General features: G+C 53.5%; 2 protein-coding genes across 4 annotated transcripts in view; one reads left to right on the top strand and one right to left on the bottom strand.

Annotated features, from left to right (window-relative positions):
• Window positions 1–160: 160 nt before the first annotated feature.
• On the bottom strand, window positions 161–14,678 carry CRAT (carnitine O-acetyltransferase). 3 transcript variants are annotated; one of them, XM_064291341.1, is made up of 15 exons: window positions 14,445–14,677; window positions 12,759–12,897; window positions 11,808–12,071; window positions 8,486–8,604; window positions 7,204–7,257; window positions 6,425–6,590; window positions 5,762–5,936; window positions 4,958–5,136; window positions 4,265–4,365; window positions 3,803–3,922; window positions 3,391–3,513; window positions 3,155–3,290; window positions 2,872–2,934; window positions 1,759–1,896; window positions 161–1,037 (listed from the first exon to the last, which is right to left on the bottom strand). In XM_064291341.1, the coding sequence occupies exons 2-15, from the start codon at window positions 12,783–12,785 to the stop codon at window positions 822–824; spliced, it is 1,881 nt and encodes a 626-aa protein (XP_064147411.1). In that variant the 5' UTR covers window positions 12,786–12,897; window positions 14,445–14,677; the 3' UTR covers window positions 161–821. The 3 variants fall into 3 exon arrangements, 2 of the variants coding, with proteins under 2 accessions (XP_064147411.1, XP_064147410.1); XM_064291340.1 differs by lacking the exon at window positions 12,759–12,897 and having other exon boundaries at window positions 14,445–14,676; XR_010323005.1 differs by lacking the exon at window positions 12,759–12,897 and having other exon boundaries at window positions 928–1,037; window positions 3,141–3,290; window positions 14,445–14,678.
• A 537-nt stretch (window positions 14,679–15,215) lies between these two features.
• PTPA (protein phosphatase 2 phosphatase activator) overlaps window positions 15,216–20,302 on the top strand; it is a 38,819-nt gene continuing 33,732 nt past the window's right edge. The window contains exon 1 of the mRNA XM_010587575.3: window positions 15,216–15,498. Within this exon, the coding sequence (XP_010585877.2) occupies window positions 15,468–15,498 (31 nt within the window). The 5' untranslated portion in view covers window positions 15,216–15,467. The remainder of the gene's footprint in view (window positions 15,499–20,302) is intronic.

The following is a 20,302-nucleotide window of genomic DNA, read 5'->3' as shown; positions in this document are numbered from 1 at the left end:
CTTGGCACCTTGACCTCAGCCACCGCCTCTTGGTTCCTCTGAGGAGCCTCTGGACTTACTGACTGCTTGGACATCAGCTCCAGACCCAGGGGAAGCAGGAAGTAGGCAAGGCCAGTTGTCTGCCCCCCCGCCCCACTTGTCCACTCAGTTGAATCATCTCTTCGCCAACAGATTTTCCCTTTATTAATTACCTCGTGTGTTAGTATTATACAGCAACCATGAATGTGGTCAGGGAATCAAGCTGAGTGGAAGTGAGAGGGCCAGGGCTTGTGAGCCATGTTATCGAAAATGAGCATGGCAGTCACATGGGAATGGTACACTGACACAGGAGGGAGGGAGGAGGCCTGGGCCTTACCTTCACCCTATCCCTACACCCTGGCTCTCAGGTGTTCAGCTCAGAAAGGCCCAGGTGGCCTAGGGCCCCTTGGCTCAAGGTAATCTGTCTCTAGGTTCTTTGGAGTTTGGGGATCAAGTTACAGAGCTCAGCCCAGCCATGGAGCTGGCAAGGAAAGGGACTTTTTCTTAGTCTCACGCTCTGACACAGGCCAGGCTGGGCTAATTCCCTTTCCTGGAAGTGGGCTCAGTGGGTGATGTGCTGGGGGACCTGGGCCTTACAACCTGCTCAGCCTCTGAGCTCAGCCTCAGACTAGGGATGGTCACAGCAGGTGCTGAGATGACCCATGGAAGGCACCTGGCTTGGGCCTGCAGGTCCCACTAGGGAATGGCCCCCTTAGATCTGAGGAAGCCAGGGGAAGAGAGGAGGCCCCCAGCAAAGGAGTTCAGCCCTGGCTGTGGCATTGGCAGGTCTGAGCACGAGTGGCTCAGAGCTTGGCCCGGGGGTGGCTCTGCATCAGTGCACGCATGTCCAGGAGGGCCTTCTCCAGGTAGTGTGCCAGGCGAGCAGCGTTGGTCTCAGCACAGCTGTTGTAGGCTGACACAGAGAAGTTGATGTGCCCCTCCATGGGGTTATAGCAGACACCATATCCGTCTGGGACCACAGGCCCAAAGAGCATGACACAGTCTGTCTTGGCAGGGACCTGGGGGACAGCACAGGACTAAAGCTCTCATATTCTCCCCGCCAGCTCCCCAGCTTCCATTTCTGTGTCTCTAGGTCTTCATGCACCCTGTACTCTGCCTGACCTGCCCCTTCCTCTCCTCCAGCAGATGGGGTCCTCCCTCTCATCCTTCAGGGTACACTTCTGTTGTCACCTCCTCTAGAGAGCCTTCCTTGATATCCCTCAGGGTGGCTTTAACTGCTCCCTCCCCCGGGCTCCCGGATCCCCCTGGTTCTCTGACCTCTCCCACCCCAGCACTTTCCAGAGACCATCATCATCTCATTCCCTTTGCATTTCCAGCTGGACCCCAGCACAGGCCGGCAGGGGCCAGGTGTTCATTTGTTCAGTCTGACAAGTGAATGAATGAGGCCAATTCTCCCACTGTGTGTCTGTGACCCTTTCTCAGCCTGTATGAGCAGGTGCTGAAGGGCCCTGGATCCAGCTCCTCCTTTAGAACTCAGCAGCTCCCTGAGTGAGTAGGGTCAGTGGATCCATGGTGGGCCATGTGGGCCACATCACTCCCGACTCCCAGGGGCCACACCAGTCTGGTCCAACCACATTCTGGACCTTGGCTCTGCTCAGTGCCGCCTTTGTTTAGCTCCAGCTCCCAGCAGGCTCTCTTTCATCCCACCCCAGGGACCAAGGGTAGGGGCAGGGCCCAGAGGGTATGGATCCCTGGATAGGCCCCAAGACAGTGGCCCACCTGGCTGGTGGAGAGGTTGAAGTGCATGGCAATGGCATAGGAGGTGTCCATGAAGATGTCAGGCATGCTCACCAGGTCCTCAATGGCCTGCAGCTTCAGGCCCAGCAGGTGCCGGTCGAAGGCCTCCCCATGGATGGCCTGTGGGAAGGGAGAGCCTTTAGGACGGGGGGCTGTGGGCCACAGGGTGTCCCTGCCTTCCTCAGAATCCTGTGGCAACACCACCCCTTCCATTCACTGGCCTTTTGGAACCATTAGACCAGGGTATTCTGCCAGGGGAGCCCTCACTTCACAGACAGGGAAACTGAGGACTAGGAAAGTGCAAAGACATGCCTAGAGAGACAGGATAGTGCAGGACTCAAGAGCCTGGGCTCTGGAGCTGGATGGCCTGGCCACATCCTAACTGTGGGACCATACGTAAGCAGGTCACTTATGTCTTGGAACTTCAGTGTCTTCATCTGTAAAGTGGAGACAGTCACTGAACTTGACTCACAGGGTAGTATTGACTCACAGGATAGTAGTGAGGTCTAAATGGATGTCTACATGTAACAAGTGGCCCTGGTGGTATAGTGGTTAAGAGCTTGGCTCCTGACCAAAAGGTCAGCAGTTCAAAACCACCAGCTGCTCTTTGGAAACCCTATGGGGCAGTTCTCTGTGTCCAACAGGGTCGCTATGAGTTGGAATTGACTTGACAGCAATGGTACGGTTGGGTTGGGACATGTAACAAGGCTGGCCAGAGCCTGGCACACAGTGGGTGCTCAGAGACCAAGCTAGGATCAGAACCCAGCCTGCCTCCTCCCTGACTAAAACTCAAGTTGTTGGAGGGCAGGAACCCTGCTGTCTGAGGGCATCAAAGAGGGAGTGTAACACAAGATCCAGGTGCCTGTGAAACCCAGAAACCCGCGACCAGGACAGTTACTGGGCCCAGCCTCAGTTTCTCCAACTTTAAAATGGGAGACTTGAATATTCAGCCTTGTTCAAGGTGCTTCAAGGCTCAGGAGAGTGGTGGTTCTAGCTAAGGGTTAGTGGCCACTTGCGGCAGAGAAGGACAGGCAGATAGACCATAGATGGGAGATGCCAAGAGATGAGCAAGTGGGACAGGTGGGCCTCACTCACCAGGTCAGTATAAGCTCGATGGGCCTGCACGGCCTTCCGCAGCAGCTCCACCTTCTGGTGATCCTAGTGAATGAATGAATAAATGAGTCAATCAATCAATGGTTCCTTTTCTTCTTTGGCTGGCAGGAAGCTCAGATATTCATGGCTCTATCTTCTGTTAGATTCCCTGTGCCCACCACAGGGCTGGAATACTGTAGCTACTCAATGAATGTGTGGTGACCAAGTGAACAGGATAGGGGACAGCTCCAGCCTAGCTCACCCACCCTCACCTTAGACCTCTTACTGTCACATTGGAGTCATCCATGGCCTTGACGAAGGCAAGTGAGTCCATGGAGGCTGAGCGGATGGTGTCTGTGCGGCCCAGGTGGAACATGCGCAGGGAGGCACTTTCATATGTGGCACACGCCTGCCCGTAGATCCTGGGTGAGAGATGGAGCTGAGCACACCCCGCCCAGGTTGCCCTTCTGCTTCCCCCCCATCTCATCCTTCCTTCTCAGGTGAGTGGTGAGTGGGGAGCACCTGTAGTAGGCCAGCTGCAGGGCCATCTGGATGAAGGCGTCGGGGCTCATCTTCTCTGACTTGGGGAAGTCCTTTCCAAAATGGTGGAATAATACTATCATGATGTCTAGGTCCTGGATCATGCTGTGAAGGGGAGAAGCCCACGCGTTGGAGGAAGGAAAGGGTATGTCAGGCAAAGTACAGTGTGTGCAAAGGCAAAGAGACACAGAAATGCGGCCTGGTGTGCTGTGGGCTGGAGGGCAGTCGGTGGGGAAAGATGATGAGGGCCAGGCACCTGGCAGACCCTGCCAACCCCAGACCGTGCGTAAGAGTACAATCTCAGAACCAGAGCCACGTACAATGACAGACCTAGGGGCAGGAGCTGCTTGGGCTCTGGCCTACCCAGTGCAGCGGTGGCGGGGCAGGCACTTACATGCTAAGGTTCTGCTTGGCCTTCTCGATGTCACTCTTGATCTCTGGGGTGATGTTGAACCGCAGCTTCTTGGGCATGGGCAGGGGCACCATAGGAGACCTCACAAGCTCAGGCTTCTTCCTGCATAGGACAGGGCCTCAGGCTCATGCCAATGCCTCTGGAGCCTGGGCCCATCCCTAGGGTTGGAGTGGGGAGGACAGGTTCTCTGAAGCTGGAGGGGGTCAGCCCAGTCAGGTGGCTGCACTGAAGCCTGGAGAGGGGAAGAGACTCACCGAAGGTCACATAATCAAAAGTGGCAGAGCCAGGATTCAAACCCAGGTCTGACTCTAAAACCCATGCCCTCTGCAGGCTTCCTTTAAAGAAGAGATTTCTAGGCATAAGGGAGAATGATGTTCTCTCACAACCCATGTGTCACCTGTCACCAGGAACTGGGGAACTAGGAGGTGGAGGAACCTTACTCACGTGAACTCAATGACGTGGTCTACAAGAGCGACAATGGGGGGCCCCTCCGCAGCTGCATGCTCATATACAAGCCCACAGGAGCCATCTTCTGCCACTATGAACTGTGGAGGGAAATGGGACATACCTGTGAGCTCCAGGTCCCTGGAGGCTGGCTCCTGACCCAGCCACTCTCTGATTGGGTCCTGTAGAAAGGCCCCTTCTGACAGCATCCCAAGGGTTACGCTGACCTCCTACCATTATTCATAACAGCTAACATTCATTGGCACTCTGGGATGCCTGTCCCAGGCTTGTCCTAAGCACGTTCTATGGTCAGCATGCCTCATTGAGGTCCTGCAATTGCCCTACTGAGGAGTTGTACTACCATCCCATTTTACAGGTACACAGAGTGAAAGTCATGGCCAAGGCTACACAGCTCTACCTAGCCCAGAATTCCCGGCTTTCTACCCATGTGCTGAAGGGGCATGTTGGGGTGACAGTGGCTTCTGGGCCAGCACGCCAGGCCATGTAATGACAGGCTACTGCTCAGTATTTACAACGGCGTCCAGCCTGCTGGCTTCCCACCTGCTTTACAAGCTGGGAGGCCAGGGACGCTGGGCCAGGGGAGGGGCAGAAAGTCTCTAGGGCCACAGTGGACATGTTTGGGTGTGTGTCTGGGGCGGGAATCAGCCCGTGTGGTCCTCAGACAAGGCCCACCTGCAGCGTCTTGTCGAACCAGCGGTTGCCACTGTTGAGCTTGCCACCACCACCATGCAGCATCTGGCCGGCCACATGGTTGCGGTATACATCTTCCGAGACCCGAGGCATGGGTGCGTCCAGGCACACGGTAAAGATACTCTTCTGGATGGACCGCACTGACTCTCGGTTCACCTTGTCTGCATGCAGCATGTGGGCGAGCAGGAGCGTCAGGGTCCTCCCTGCCCAGGCTTCTTTTGGCCTGTTGGTGCCCCTCTGGGAATGGGACACTTCCTGCTGCAGAGGCCTGGGCTTCTAGAACATTCCCCATGTACTGGGCATGGGGGTAAGGGACCCACACTCCTCAGAGCCCTGCAGGCTCAGCACTGCATAAGGAAGGGACCAACACCTGAACCCACTTTAGACACGATGCAACAGAAGCCCAAGGTCACACTGGGAGCCAGTGTGGCAGTCAGGGATCCAACAAAGGTAGTCTGATTTTGGGGACAATGCCCTGACAGATACAGGATTTGGAGGTTTAGGGTCTGAGGGGCAGAGGGAATGCAGAGGCAGAAGTGGGCTCCTCAGCCTAAGGATTTAGATTCTAATCCCAATTTGCAGTTTAATAGAGGGAAGCTAACTAACTAAGCTGAGCTTCGATTTCATCCTACATACAGTGCGGACAACAGCCCCCACTGGAGCAGAGAGGAGTGGGAAGAAGCATGGCTGCACAGGGCTGGTGTAGGGAGGAGGCCCAGATGAATGGGTCTCAGTATGGGGACCCCCTGGCTTCCCTGGTCCCCTGTTCTCAGGCAGAGGAGGCACCTTTGGTGAGCGTGTTGTATGCCTTGGCCCAGGAGTTCCGGTGGTTGGAAGTGAGGATGCCCACGGGTTCTTTGTTGGTCTGCAATGACGAATTCCATATTTTCTCCAGCTGTGTGAAGATCTGATCTGAGGTGAAGGGCGTCCCATCGCTGTGGTATACGTCCAGCTCAAAAAACTGTCCGAGGTGGAGAGAAGGGGACTGGGTGGGGAATCTCAGGCAGGCAGCAGTCACTTCCTCATATCAACCTCCTCCCGTCCTCTGAGGTCCCAGTCACTGCCACCCAGGGCCTAGGTCCTATGTATGGTGTGGACAACAGCCCCCATGGGAGTGGAGAGGAGTGGGGAGAAGCATGGCTGCACAGGGTCGGTTTAGGAAGGAGGCCCAGATGAATGGGTCTCAGTATGGGGTCCTCCTGGCCAAGGGTGAAAGAGAGGGGAGGCCTTGGACTGCCCTGCCCAGGCTGGGCAGGCTCCCAGTTTCCTCCTGGCCTCTCTCGGGTCTGGGGTTACCTGGGCACCCAGTGGAGAGGCCCACACACCTGTTCCTGAGAGCACATGGGCATGCATGTTGGGGGAGTGGGATGGGGAGGCTGGCTTTTGTCTTTGCCCCTCTTCTCCCCCTGCATATGGTGGGGTCTGCAGCTGTGGGCAGCAGGTCCCCACCTGGTTGTTGTGCACCACGGTGATATGCATGGGCGGCTTCTTGGTCTCGCTGAAGTTGATGACTGAGTCCTGCTTGGGGCCTGGCATGCGGCAGGAGGACAGGATCTGATAGTACTGGCTCATGCACAGCGGCCTCCCGCCCAGGTACTCCACGGGCAGGGTCTCACTGTTGGGACAGAGGGACAGTGAGGAAGCCATTGGGCCAAGTTAATGGAGAGAAAGGACAGGACTGAGGGGCCTTGTAGGTACTGCTGGGAGTGGGCCAGGCCGAGTGGGGCTCCAGCAGTTAGCGCCAGGCCCCCTTGTGGCAGGGCTAGGGGGTGTCAGGAGCTGCATTCTCCCTGGACTGGCCCTGTTGTGAATCACCCTAGAAACTCCTGCCCCCTCTCTGGGCTTCAGTTTGCCATGGTGGCAATGAGGTTGGGAGTCAACCTCTGGGGCCCTTGTGGCTGGGATGCCACACTTCCAGGGGACTGTGTCACAAGGAGGCAGTCAGAGCAGCCAGAGCAGAGGGCATAGGTGTCCCAGTCTCCAGTGCTCTGTCTCCTCTACCCCAACAAAGGCTGAGCAAACAGGAGGTGAAGCTGACTGAACTCTGGGCCAACCTGGCACCCAGGCTACCTTGCTGGGACCAGGGCTTGGGGCTGAGGGGAAGTGGACCAAGCTAGAGTGGCTGTGGTAATTAGGCGTGGCGGGGTGGGGGGTAGGAGGCAGAGGACACCAGTGCTGGTCCAAGCATCTGCCTTGGAAGGGGGGCGGGTGGAGCTGGGACTACTCACTTGTCAATCATGGCCTTGAAATCCAACACACCCTCGATGAGTTTAGCAGCAAACCTGGAGGGACCAATTAGAAAAGAGATTAGAAGCTGTGTGAATACACAGAGGGAGGGCCCTGGGTCAGGGGAGATGCCCAGTCCAGGCTTCACTCCCCTTGCTTGCAAACAGCCTGAAGGAGCTCAGCAGAAGGCCCTGCTGAGTCCCAGCTCACCCCCTGAGCCTATTTTCTGTAATATCTAGAGGGAGGGCTGCAAGGAGGGCTCAGGGAGATGCTGTTGGTCAAGCACGACTTCGGTGCTAATGAATGACAGCGTGATTACGGCTGGATTGGGGATCAGTACCAACTGATTCCACCTCCATAGGGCCTGAGGCCCTTGAGAGACAACCTGGAGTGTGGGAGTATGTGTGTCACCCTGCTCTGAAACATTAGTTATGGAGGGTCCTGGGCCTGTGGGGGCGTGTGTGTCAATCAGAGGACAGTGGCTTGAAATAAATGTCTTCTCTACTAGATCCGTTCCCCTTCTCTGGCTCCTTGTCCCCCTTCAAACTACCTCCTTCAACCTGGGCTTCCTCCCTGTACTGTCTGGACTTATGAAGAAGGGCTTTCTATACTGTACCAATCACACCCTGATGCCTGGGGCCACCCCTGGCCCCCAACACAGGGACCACCAGCTAAAGTTCTTGGGCCTGAACCTACTGTCCCTTCCCCAGGGTGCCCTGGTCCCTTTAAGAGAAGCAGGTAGTGGCCCTGAGTGGCTGGTCCTTGGGAAGGAGATCCCTGTTACTGGTATTTTTATCTCTGGGAGAACTGGAACAGTGGCCAGGGCGGTGACAAGGCTGAAAGTGGAAATGGGGACTGTGTACAAAGGTTACCCCTGTGGTCAACCCAGGAGAGAGAGAAGAAAGGGTGATAACAAGACTGTGGTGGTGGTGGGGAGCCTTAGGTTTAGGGGAGGGAAGAAGACTCAGTCCATGGCCTGGTGGCTAAAAATTAGGAAGCTTTGGAGCTGGAGAAACCCTGATTCCTACCCCAGCTGGGTCAGTTCTGAACTGTGACCTTGGGCAGGTCCCTTTCTTGTCCTGAGCCTCACTTTCCCCATCTGTAAAATAAGGATGATGGCTCCCTACCTCAAAAAGGCTATTTGTGGGGATGAAAGCTCATGAACAGGGCTGCAGCCCATCTCTTCCCCTGGAGAAGGTGGACTTTAGGGCCTTGGAAATGCCTGGAGCCCTGCCCCCTGCCTGCCTGCCTCCCCTCAACCTGTCCCCAGCCTCAGCCACTCACCGGAGCTGACCCTGCAGATCCACAAAGTCCTGTTTGGGCAGCACCAGGCCGGGACTGGAGCAGATGACCACAGGCTGACGGTACTGAAGGTAGGCCGTCTTGAGCCACCACTCGGACAGCTGAGGGGAAGGAGCAGAGCCCATCAGGACGGATAGGAAGGGACCTGGTGCCCTGTCCCTAAGGGCCAGGGGAACCTGGCTGGGCCCCAGTGCCTTCTGCTCCTTCTGCCAACCTCTAGGTTGGACATTGTTTTTTTCCATTTGATTTTTTTTTTTTATTGTGGTGAAAATATATACAACAAAACATCCACCCACTTCTAGGTGCCCAATTCAGTAACGCTGACTACACTCTTCAGGTCCCACGGTCCTTATCCCTAACTTTCTCCTTATTATTCCACTGACACTAATATAAACTCAGCTCCCCACAAGCAAAAACCCTCCCTTTCCCTCTCCTCCACCCACTCCCAACCCCTGGTAACCACTAGTAATTCTTAGTTTCTATATAAAGTGAAACCTGTGAGGACCGGACCGTGACGGGACTGCCTTGTTTTTCTGGGTCTCACAAGTTTTCTGCTTTTGACAAGGTACAGTCTTACTACTTTTCTACTGCTCTCTATTAGTGGAAAATAGTTGAGTTTTCCTCCTCTGACAGGTTTCCGCCTTACACAGGTTCCAGCTTTCGCAGGTTTCACTGTATTTCCTTATTTCCTATAAGTGAGGTTGTACAGTATTTGTTATTGTTGGGCATTCTCAGTGAATGGGGTCAATGCTCAGATCCAGAACACACCTTCCACCTTAAACCCACCAGCAGCAAGCCCATCACCTTCCCCTTAGCCTGAGCCAATCAGGATTGGCAAGAGAAATCAGACAACACTGCCAATAAAAAGGTAGGAGAGAAAAAAGGCTGCAAGGAAACCTAGGGTGGGGGAAAGGTGGCAAGAATGTAAATGATTGTTTTTTTTATTTTACAAATTTCCTGTTAATGATTATAATACTATTATAAATAAAAATGTATGCTTGAGAAGAAAGAAAAAAGGCAAAGATATAAAAAGAAAGTCAAATGAATGTGTTTTTGACCATCCCCAGCTGGGAGTTCTCCAAGGAGGCAGGAGTCCAGGGTTTCAAGCATCCCACAGGGTCCTGGTCCTTCTCTGTGACTTCTATTTTCTTGGTATCTGATGGGGAAGTAGACACCCACCTTTGATCTTAAGTATGGTCTCAAGGTCTGGATGATCTGAGGGGGAAGCTCATGACAAAGGTAAATCATCACCCTGGTGACAAGATGTGGATGACACATCCTGTGTCCCCACCCTGATGTCTGTCCTCTGTCCTAGGGCAATGCTGTTTAAATGGGGCAAACAATGCCCTTCTGGGGACCTCCCACGGGCATACTGTTATAGGCTTCTTTCTCGGGCTGTACACGACCCCCACTCCCAGGTGACTGCCACCGACGAGCCTTACGTGCTGACCACAACACCCCCTGCTCCCCACAAAGCACAGTCCCAACACTCCTCTCTCTTGTAGGTCCCTTGACCCCTGGGGACCTGGGGCCCCACTGTGCTTTCTCACCCCATCTCGAACAGTAAGACTGTGGGATTAGCCTCTTCACCACACAGATTTCCTTTGGAAAACTGCTCACCTGTGGGACCAGGCCACTAGCCTTGAGCCCTTGGCAAGGAGCGAGGGGAGCGACTTGCCCCAGGCTGTACAGCAGGCCAGCAGGAGATTGCTATCTGCTCACTTGTGGTCTGCAAACTGGGTCCCTGAGTCTGTCAGACCCTCCATGTAGCTCAGGGTCTCCTTGAGAGCTGCTGTGTGGCTCTGGGCTTCTGGTCTACCTCTCTGGGCCTCAATTTCCTCATCTATAGATCAGGGACACTATGACAGTCTGGGTGTCATGCTGGGAGCTGGGTGGGCCAGGCCAGAGCCCTCTCCCCTTGGTGACAGAGCTGCTGCCCTTCAGCCAGGGGCCTCCACTCCACTGGTGGATCTTGTAGTCTTGGTCTGGAGCTTGGGAGACAAGGAGAGAGTCTGCAGGTAGCCATAATCCAGGGAGGGTGGGCATTCCCTCAGTGAGAACCATTGTGCCAGGTGCTGGCAGAGACCCTCAAGGGGCACCATGGGTGGAGAGGGGTTGCCTCCACCCCTTTAGCCAGAAGCTTCTGTTTGAAAAATAGGTTCGTTCCAAGCTAAACAAAGTTGGAAAACCACTGGATCCCAATCTCTCTAGGGTCCTTCCAAGGCCAGTGTCCTGATTCTGGAGTCCAAGGCTAACTGACTGCAATTCAGTAAATGCTACTTAAAAACCAATGACTTCTACATCCTATATGCCGCCCCCACCCCTCCACAGAGCTCTGGGGCCAGACTTCCACCTGCCCACCCCACATCTCCACTCGGAGGTTCCACAGGCACCTCCCACGAAGTTGATTTAGGTCAGGACTTCCCTCCCCACGTCTCCACCCCATCAGCAGGTGCCACTGGTGCTGCCTCCAAAACACACCTTGGTCCTAGTAACGTTCTACCTTCTCGCTGCCAGCTCTCTGAGTTCACACCGCTGGCATCTCCCTTGTGGTGACGGCACCAGTCACCGCACGGACTTCCCACCTACCAGCCAGGGCAATCCTTTTTTAACTTTATACTGAAGTATAAGATGCAGAGACAAAAGTACATGAAGCAGAAGTGAACATATTTTCACAAGCTGGGCATATCCACGTAACTAGATTGAGACACCAAACTAGGGCCATTATTTAACAACACAAACCCCTGCCTAAAACCATTGTGGATCCCCAACCCACCCAAGTCCAAGTCCTTTTACCTGGGCCTCTCCCTGCCCTTGCACTGCACTCCCGCCCTGCCAACCCTCTTTCTGGTCCGTAAACATGCCAGGCAGCTCCCCTCTTTGCCTGTGCTTCTCCCTCTCTCTGTCTCAGACCCTCAGGTCTCAGATCCAATGCCACATCCTCCTCATCCTCCCCGGACTGCTCAAAATAAAGAAGCTGCCATCCCTCACCCCCACATTCTTTCCCATTACCCTTTTTTATTTCTATACAACTTCATGGACTGACGTGACCTCATCCATGTACTTGTGTCCTGTTTATTACCTCTCCCCCTCTACTTGAATATACGCTCCAAGATGTATGCTCACCCAGCACCCTGCCTGGGGCCAGGGACAGTCCTTAAGAAACTCCATGGATGAACACCATAGCAGCCTGGGATTTGAACGTTCTGTGTGTGCAGCCAACAACAGCCTCCGGGAGGGCCCGTCTGCACCCCCACGCCATGAGAGGTGAGGGGACCAGCGTGCCACCTGATGTCGCACTCACCCAGTTCTCTGTCTTCTTGGCCCTGCGCTCCAGACCCTTCTGCAGGCGGGCCCCAACACCCCCTGGGGTCCGAAACTCATCCACCAGCTGCTTGGTTTGAGTCCACTCCTCCTCGCTCACAATGGGCTGTAGTGCCTTGAGGTAATGGTCCAGGGACTGCTGGAGTGAAGGCACGGGCAGCCGGGGCAGCGCATCCTGGTGGGCCTTGAAGCGGCCGGAAACCCTCGTCAGGGAGGTGGGCTTGAGGAAGCCTAAGGGCTTCACCTGCAGGCAGCAGAACATCTTGCTTATTCTCTCACCAGCTCTGGGCAGGAGGTCCTGACAACCCCAGAGCCACAGTCCTAAGCACTTAGGTGCTCATCCCCAGGGTCAGAGACAGCCTCTTGGGCGGTGCAGTACCTGCCCTGACTTCCCCGCCCTCGAGCTGTGGGTGTCCCCACCTGCCTAGAGATGCAGGTCGGGAGAGGGGAAGGCACGATGTAACTCTTGATCTTGGCAGGGCTCAGCGGTACCTGAGTTAGAAGGGATGGCACCTGTCGGAGGTAGTGGTGATGAGGGGGACCTCCCACTGCCTCAATGCACAGGGCCCTGCCCTTCTCACCCTGGGAGGAGGAGACAGCCAGCAGTGAGGCGACTGCTCCTTTTGGAGGTCTCCACCTCCTTTTCTCCCACCCCTTCCGGGTTGAGAAATACGAGAGAAGGAGAGAAAATCAGAGATAGCCAGAGGATTATAACACCTTTGAGTGAGGCAAGGCCTCGGAGCTTTCCTACCCGGCAGTGGGGGGAGGGGAGGTGTAGGGGCAGAGTTGGGGCAAGAGAGAGCTGAGCAGCCTGGCATGGAGGGCGAGAGGCAGCAGAGAGAGAGTCCAAGAGACTCTGGAGGCCAGTGGAAAGAGAGACAGGAGGATCTGAGGCAGCGGGCAGGCAAGCTGCAAAGGCTCCGTTCCATACCTTCTCTCCCCGCTGCCCGTCCTCCATGGCAGGACTGAGGTTCTCAGCCCTGTCTGTCTGCCTTGGGCTGGATCTCTAAGCCTAACTGTGCTACCAAGTGGGCGAGCAGAACCTAGCAAGAGGCAGCCACCTGCCAGGGCTGGAAAGAGAAGACAAGAGCCAAGATTCAGGGGGGAGGCAGAAGAGGTGACGGTGGTGGCATCCGAGGATGTGGCAGGGCAAGCTGCGGATCCTCTAGAAGCTGCTCCACCTCCCTCGCTTCCAGAAGGAGAGGAATGGGGAGCAGGTGAGGGGACCAGAGGTGGGTATTGGAGTAGGAGGAAACCTGGACAATGTTCTCATTTTCTTTTCTGCATGGGCTCAGCACCAGGAAGGCAGGAGAAAAGGTATTAAAAAATCCACCTGTCAAGATCTGTTTGATGGGGTAAAACTTGGCTGGAGGGCAGAAACTACCTGGCTGCTGTGGTTACACTGCAGCCCTGCAATTGGTCCTGAAATCCGAGTTGGTACAAAGGAGCAGACTCAGGGAGGGCCAGAAGTGGGCGGTGGCTGCCAAGAGCTCTGCCCACTCCCTACTTTCCACCAGGACTGTAAGGGCACTTCTGCGGGGTCTGGTTTTTCTCGAGCACATGAAGCTAGGGGTTCAGAGTGGAGGACTTTTGGCATTAACTATAAACCAAAAGGATGCTGGCTTTGGAAATGAACTAGTTGAGTAACCAAGTCCCTCCTTGCCTCAGTTTCCCCAGCAGGGAAGTGATCAGACTAGCTGGGTGGTCCTGGGGGATGACCTAGAGGTTGTGAGTGGAAGGTGGACCACGCAGATGGCAGTGGCAAGGATGAGGAGGAGGCTCAGGATCCTGGAAGACCCAGAAGAGCCTCTAAGTCTGAGCCTCTCAGCCAGCAGGTACCCTCAGGCCTCTGGGCCTTGTAATGTCTGTTTAAACACCCTTTCTTGGCACAGGCAAGGGGAGATACAAGCAGAGATATGCCTGGATCAGAGAGAGGAGAGGAGTCCAAATCAGGAAGGCAGTAACATTTGATCCAGGTTACTCTCTGGGGAAGAGAGGGGGGCAGATGTGGACAGGTTGGGGGAGGGACTGATAGTGAGAAGGGCATGGGGCTGCCACCTGCTGCCACCTGCCAGTTCTGAGGACTTTCTCAGCAGTGAAGCTTGATGCCTCCAGAAGAGTTTCTCTGGTCACACATCTCCCCAGGGGCCATTTGATAAACCCATGAAGGGTGATCAACTGGATAGGGTCGGAGGAGTGGCTCTGGTCTGGGCAAAGACAGTTCAGCCTGAGCGTGGGGATGGGTCCGTGAGCCTGAGAATAACTAAGGGTGCTTGCTGGGCTTGACGCTCCTGATCTCTCTCCCCGCTTGGCACCGGGTCTAAGGGTGGAGGTGCTGACTGAAGCCAGGACCCCACTGTCTTTTCCGGTCGTTGGAAGTTAGAGCCACAGGGCATGGGTTCGACCCCACCTCTGATCTTGCGCCTCAGTCTCCTTCTCTGCCAAATGGGGGAAACCCACCCGCTGACCCCACCCCACCAGTGGAATGCCGGTGGGACGGCTGCCGCTGGGTGTCACCCGGCAGCGTCGCCTAGGCGGCCCGTTTCCCCATTCGGGCGCAGCTGCGTGGCCTGGGCGGGATGAGGGGGCCGCGGGCCGGGCTCCTGGCCGTACTTACCAGGGTCCTGGCAGCGAAGGCCAACATCCCGCTGCCTGCCCGAGGACGGGCAGGTTGCACCGCCCCCTGATCTGGTCAAAGTCCGCGCTGCAGCCGCTGTTGTGAGGGGGGGTTCCCGCTAGGGCCGCCGGGCCAAGGTCGCCGAGTCACTGCCGCCAGCCGGTAGAGGCGGCCCTGCGCCCAGCTAACGAGCCGTGCGGGCGGGCACGCGGCCCGCGGGAGGGAGGACTCGCGGCGGAGCCTCTCTGCTGTGGACCGGGGAGGCTAGACGCGAGCCCGGGGGCGGGGCCTCAGCTCGGGGCGGGGCCGGCCCCGGGGGCGAGGCCAAGGGGGCAGTCAGCAGCTGCGAAATCGCTCCAAGCCCTGGAAACCGGCCAGAGGGGCGGGCAAGGTGGAGGCCAGTGTCCAGCTTTCTCTCCCCCACCTCCAAATGCCGTCTGCGCTCTTCTAGACTAAGCTGCTGGAGGCAGTGGTGTGCTCCCCTCCCAGTCCGTTTGGTGTCCTTGAATGTTACTGTCATAATAGCAGGAAAATACAAACCATGCTGACAGGGGAATGTCCTCTAATAATCCTCGGGATAGAGTTAGTGTCACGCACAAAGATGACAGGTGGGGCCTGCCCCGCAGAAACGTGGCTGCCGTACCAACTACCCTTGACAGCCCCTCAAAAGTATGGTTGCCACCGCTCCGCTTTAGCCGGCGGGCGGTTAGCTGGTAGGGCGGCGAGCCAGCCGTTGGTGCGCATGCTCCCGAGTGCCCCGCACTAACATGGCTGCCGTCTCCCAATAAGCGCGGTATGCGCGAGCTGGCCGTTGGTGGGCATGCTCCCTGAGTGCCCCGCACCAACATGGCCGATTCTCCTCTGGGGTGACTTTAATTGTCAGTTTTCGATTCTAGTCGGCCGGTGCCCATTTCTCTTCAGAAAGCTCTGAGCCCGGGGTGGAGCTGGGGGAAGGAAGAGTGGGTTCGGGGGTGAAAGGTGAGAGAGGACCTCAGGCTTCCGGGCCGGCTTCAGGAGAGGAAGATGGCTGAGGGTGAGAGGCAGCCGCCGCCAGGTAGGACCGGGCCCTGCTTGGGTGAGATAGGGAATGCGCGGGCGGTGTCAGGCGTGCGGGCGGGAAAGGGGTGTGGTGTGTGTGGGGGCTCCAGAGGGAGAGGGTCAGGAGATGGGGGAACGCAAGGGCAAAAGCTGGTGGGTTCTGAGGAGGGAGAGAGCAAGAGTTGAGAGGCCCTGAGGGAGAAGAGGTGAAGGGACCCTGTAAAGAGAGCAAAAACCCGGAGCTGCGAAAGGAGTCGGGTGATGGTTGGGGCGCAGCGCTGAGACTTGGGGAGTCCGGATTGCTCGAGGGCTGTGTGGGCAGTGCCGTGGAGAAAAGGCCGGGAGAGGGCTGTGTGTGCTAAGTAGCCCTTGACCTGATGGGGAAGCTGCTAGGGATGGAGGCGAAAGTGATTCAAGTGTCTGCCTTCTTTATTAGAGCCTGGGTTCCAGGGGTGGTGCTTGGTGGGCCTGGGCCTGACTCCCCGCCTTCCAACCTCCCCCGCGCTCTACCCACCCCTCATCCACCTACCCTTTCGCCCTCTGGGAGACCAGGCTCTGGAGTTTCAGTGGCTGAGAATTTGAGAGAAACTGCCCTTGGTGTCTAAACCACTAATTATAAAAGGCTGGTTGTGTAAGGAGATGAGAGTCTCTCTCTGGCATTGTCGTAACTTTTATTTCCACACTGTGGCTTCTTTTTCGTTATCTCAGATAAGGAAATCCGGGGTGGAGGTTCTTCTTATACAGACTCCATTCCTGGGGAAGGGGAAGGCTGTTAACTGACACCTTCCTCCCTATGAGCTAAGGAAGACTGACCACCAAAACCAAACCAAACTGCTATGAGATTCCAACTCATAGTGACCATATAGGACAGAGTAGAACTGCCCCATAGAGTTTCCAAGGAGCGCTTGGTGGATTTGAACCTCCAACCTTTTGGTTAGCAGCCATAGTAACTTTTAAAATTCTAACCGATGACAAAATAGGCTAAGCCAAACACAGCTAATGTTTTGAGAGCATTCAGTGTTTCTTCTGTCCTGTCTTCGCATTTTGTGATCCCTTGGAGGTTCTCAAAACAAACAAACAGACAAACAAACCAACCTGTTGTGGTCAAGTTGAGTCCGACTCATAGCAACCCCATATGTTACAGAGTAGAACTGCTCCCTATGGTTTTCTAAGCTGTAATCTTTATGGAAGCAGATCACCCGGCCTTTCTTCTGTGGCACCACTGGGTGCATTTGAACTGCCAACCTTTAGGTTAGCAACTGATTACAAACCACTTGCACCACCCAGGGACTTCGAGAGTCTCAGGAGGGAGAATTTTTTTTTTTTTACTTGAACTTTACATGAAGGTTTACAGAACAAGCTAGTTTCTCATCAAACAGTTGGTACACACATTCTTGTATGACATTGGCTAATAACCCCACAACATGTCAGCACTCTCCCTTCTCAACACTGGGTTCCCTATTACAGCTTTCCTGTTCCTTCCTGCCTTCCAGTCCCTGCCCCAGGGCTGGTGGGCCCCTTTAGTCTTGTTTTATTCCATGGGCCTGTTCAATCTTTGGCTGAAGGGTGAACCTAAGGAATGACCTCATTACTGAGCCAAAAGGGTGTCCAGAGGCCATACTCTCAGGGTTTCTCTAGTCTCTGTCAGGCCAGCAAGTCTGGTCTTTCTTTTTGAGTTAGAATTTTGTTCTACATTTTTCTCCAGCTCTGTCTGGGACTCTGTATTGTGATCCCTGTCAGAGCAGTCAGTGGTGGTAGCCAGGCACCATCTAGTTGTATTGGACTCAGGCTGGTGGAGGCCGTGGTAGATGTGGTCCATTAGTCCTTTGGACTAATCTTTCTACTCTGTAACATTCTTCCTTGCTCCTGAAGGGGTGGGACCAGTGGAGTACCCTAGATGGCTGCTCATAGGCTTTTAAGACCCTGGACGCTATTCACCAAAGTAGAATATAGAACATTTTCTTTATAAACTATGTTATACCAATTGAGCTAGTTGTTCCCTGAGACCATGGTCCCCACAGCGGAGGGAGAAATTTTGAAGATCAGAAGAGGCATCCTTTTCACCCTCCCAAAGAACAGATGGACAAAGAGCTGGATACAGTCTGTTAGAGCATTTGAAACCAAACAGTTATTTTCTTTCGTACAAAACCTCATGCATGTGGCCTTAGAAGTTCTGGTAATGACATCAGGAGATAAATAGCAAGAGGAATCCTCAGTGAGATGAACGTGCCTCTGAATATGGATGGGGATGGGGATGGGGATAGGGTAGCGAGAGAATGCGTACACTGAAAGAAATGAAAGCTCAGGAGGCTACCTATGGCTGGAAAGGTCCAGGCTCCTGAGGTGGTCCTCCTTCGATGTTTGAAACAGGATGTTTGGAATGAGTGGGGAAGTCCTACTTAACTCAGACAGTGTAGTGGGGGAAAGCTTGGATTTTGGAGTCATACAGACCTGGCTCTGCCTTGCAAGCCACAGCCTCTGTAAGCTTCAGTTTTCTTATCTCTTAAAATGAGGCTACTGAAGTACAGCCACAATGGTCCTTAGAAGCAAGGATGGCGAGACTTCGTCTCACGTACTTTGGACACGTTATCAGGAGGGACCACGTTATCTGGAGAAGGACATCATGCTTGGTAAAATGGAGGGTCAGCAGAAAAAAAAGAAGACCCTCAATGAGATAGGTTTGAAACAGTGGCTGCAACAAGGGGGTTAAGCAGAACAAAGATTGTGAGGATGGCGCAGGACTGGGCACTTTTTCCTTCTCTTGCACATAGGGTCGCTATGAGCCAGAACCGATTCAATGGCACCTAATAACAACCTACCTTCTACATAGTCATAGTGTGCATTCAGCAAGGCTGGGGGCAAAGCCTGGGCACATGGATAGTCAGCAAGTGTTGACTGCTGTTATTCTTTTCAAAGATGACAGAGACGAACATGTAATAAGTTCCTAAATGGTAGATGACGATACACTATATTCTTCGGGGTTTTTTGGGAACATCTCTAAAACTCAGGACATTGCTACCTTGTGAGATCCCAGGAGACCCCACTGTCCCTTGGTGTCTTTGTCAGAGACGGAATCCAAGGCTGGAGGGAGTGTTTATCATGGCCCTGTGTTCGAAGACTGATTTCTTTCCTTGACTTGTGATTGAGTGTTCTGGTGACTCGGGGGTGTGTGTGTGTGTGTGTGTCACCAGTACTTTGTTGCAATGACTTCTACGAGGTGACTTTTTCCCCTGGAACAGGGCATGATGACCTGACCCTGTGGAATAATGTCAGGAGAGTGCCTCTCAAACTTAGAAAACTTAACAAAGTACTCTCAGGCTTACGCAGAGGCTGTGTTCCCAAGGGTCGTTTGCAAGTTGATTATTTGGAATGTGGAATACATTTTCCCATAGAAACAATGTGGTTAGGTTACCAGTCTGGCCTACAAAGCTTTTTATTTATCATCTCACTGAAAGCAGCAATTTACTAATGGCAGGGGCCTCAATTCTGGGAACAGGGCTTGCAGGACAGGTAGGGGAAAGAAGAGAGTTTCTGGTCTCTTTCTTGGGCTCTAGTTTGAGTTTTGACAGAGGTTTGCTGTGCTCTTCTGATTCTTTGTCCTTCTCCTTAGGTTTCTAGGTCTTGTGGCACTTTTCCTTTCCTCAGGGCCTCTCTAGGCAGGTCTTGTTCCCCCAAATGTCACATAGTCTAGAACCTTCTAGGTCCCTGTCCTCTTTTCTCCATGCAGCTGATATCAGTGAGGTTTTATGAGGAAGGGAAAGGAACAAATTTATGGTGCATTGTGAATGACTGACAGTTCATTACTCTTCCTGAAGAGCTTGCGTTTTTAAAGGAAGATGCTTACTAATCTAACATCTTCAATAGTTAATTCAACCCCTCAACCCTCTTGAGCCAGGTGTGTTTTAGAATTCAGAGTTCTTCAGATTTCAGAAAACAACACCCCATAATCAAACTCAAAAATATTTCTGCAGCAAAATGTATAAATACCCTGAGGGGGATACACAAAGCCTTTAACTATCCTCACATGAGTTCAGGTTCAAGTTTTGCCACCAAATGAGTTTGTGCCAAATTTCTGAAAAAAACTTTGGGTTTTCAGAACTTTCTGGATTTTGGAATTATGGATAAGAGATTATGGGTTTGTATTTTCCAGTGCCACAAAGTGAAGGGAGTCTAGATTGGCTAGAGAGACCACTCCCTTCAAGTAAGTAGTTAACTTTAATGGTTTGCCTCTAGGTCAGCCCACTAGGCCTCTAGGAGCTGCCCTGTGTTTTCTTTCTTTAAACTTCTGAAAATATAGAAACTCCACCTAAAATAGTTTTTTTTTTTTTTTCTGACTACAAAAGTGTATATGCTTGTTTTTAAAAATAATGTGTAACGTTTTGGACACCCTTTTAACTCAGTACTGAAGTGACTCCTGAGGTTCAGCCTTCAGCCAAAGATTAGACAGGTCTACAAGGCCAACAATAACACACACGAGGGACATGCATCATAATTCAATCATTTGCACTAGACTAATGGGCACACCAGCCTAAAAGCAAAAAAGAGAAGGCAGGAAGACAGGAAAACTGGTTAAACAGAAACAGGGAACCTTGGGGTGGAGAAGGGGAGAGTATTCACACATTGCGGGATTGGCAACCAATGTCACAAAACAATTTGTGTATTAACTGTTTAATGAGTAATGTGCTCTGTAAACTTTCAGCTAAATCACACAAAAAAAGTAATATGTAACTTAGGAAATGAAAGTCTCCTATAAACCTCACCTCCTAGAGATGACAATTATTAACTTTGTTGTTTAATACTTTAGATTTCTCTATGCATAT

Source organism: Loxodonta africana, chromosome 9, assembly GCF_030014295.1.
Source record: "Loxodonta africana isolate mLoxAfr1 chromosome 9, mLoxAfr1.hap2, whole genome shotgun sequence".
NCBI lineage: Eukaryota > Metazoa > Chordata > Mammalia > Proboscidea > Elephantidae > Loxodonta > Loxodonta africana.
Note: the sequence above shows the minus strand (reverse complement) of the source record. Positions and strands in the feature narration are given on the sequence as shown.

Excerpts from the sequence above, each read along its gene's own strand:
- CRAT (XM_064291341.1), bottom strand. The coding sequence starts at position 12,785 with ATGGAGGACGGGCAGCGGGGAGAGAAG. Across the intron at positions 5,137-5,761 it reads ATACAACACGCTCACCAAAG|ACAAGGTGAACCGAGAGTCA; the intron begins GTGCCTCCTCTG and ends TGCTGCATGCAG. Across the intron at positions 1,038-1,758 it reads TCAACCTCTCCACCAGCCAG|GTCCCTGCCAAGACAGACTG; the intron begins GTGGGCCACTGT and ends GCTGTCCCCCAG.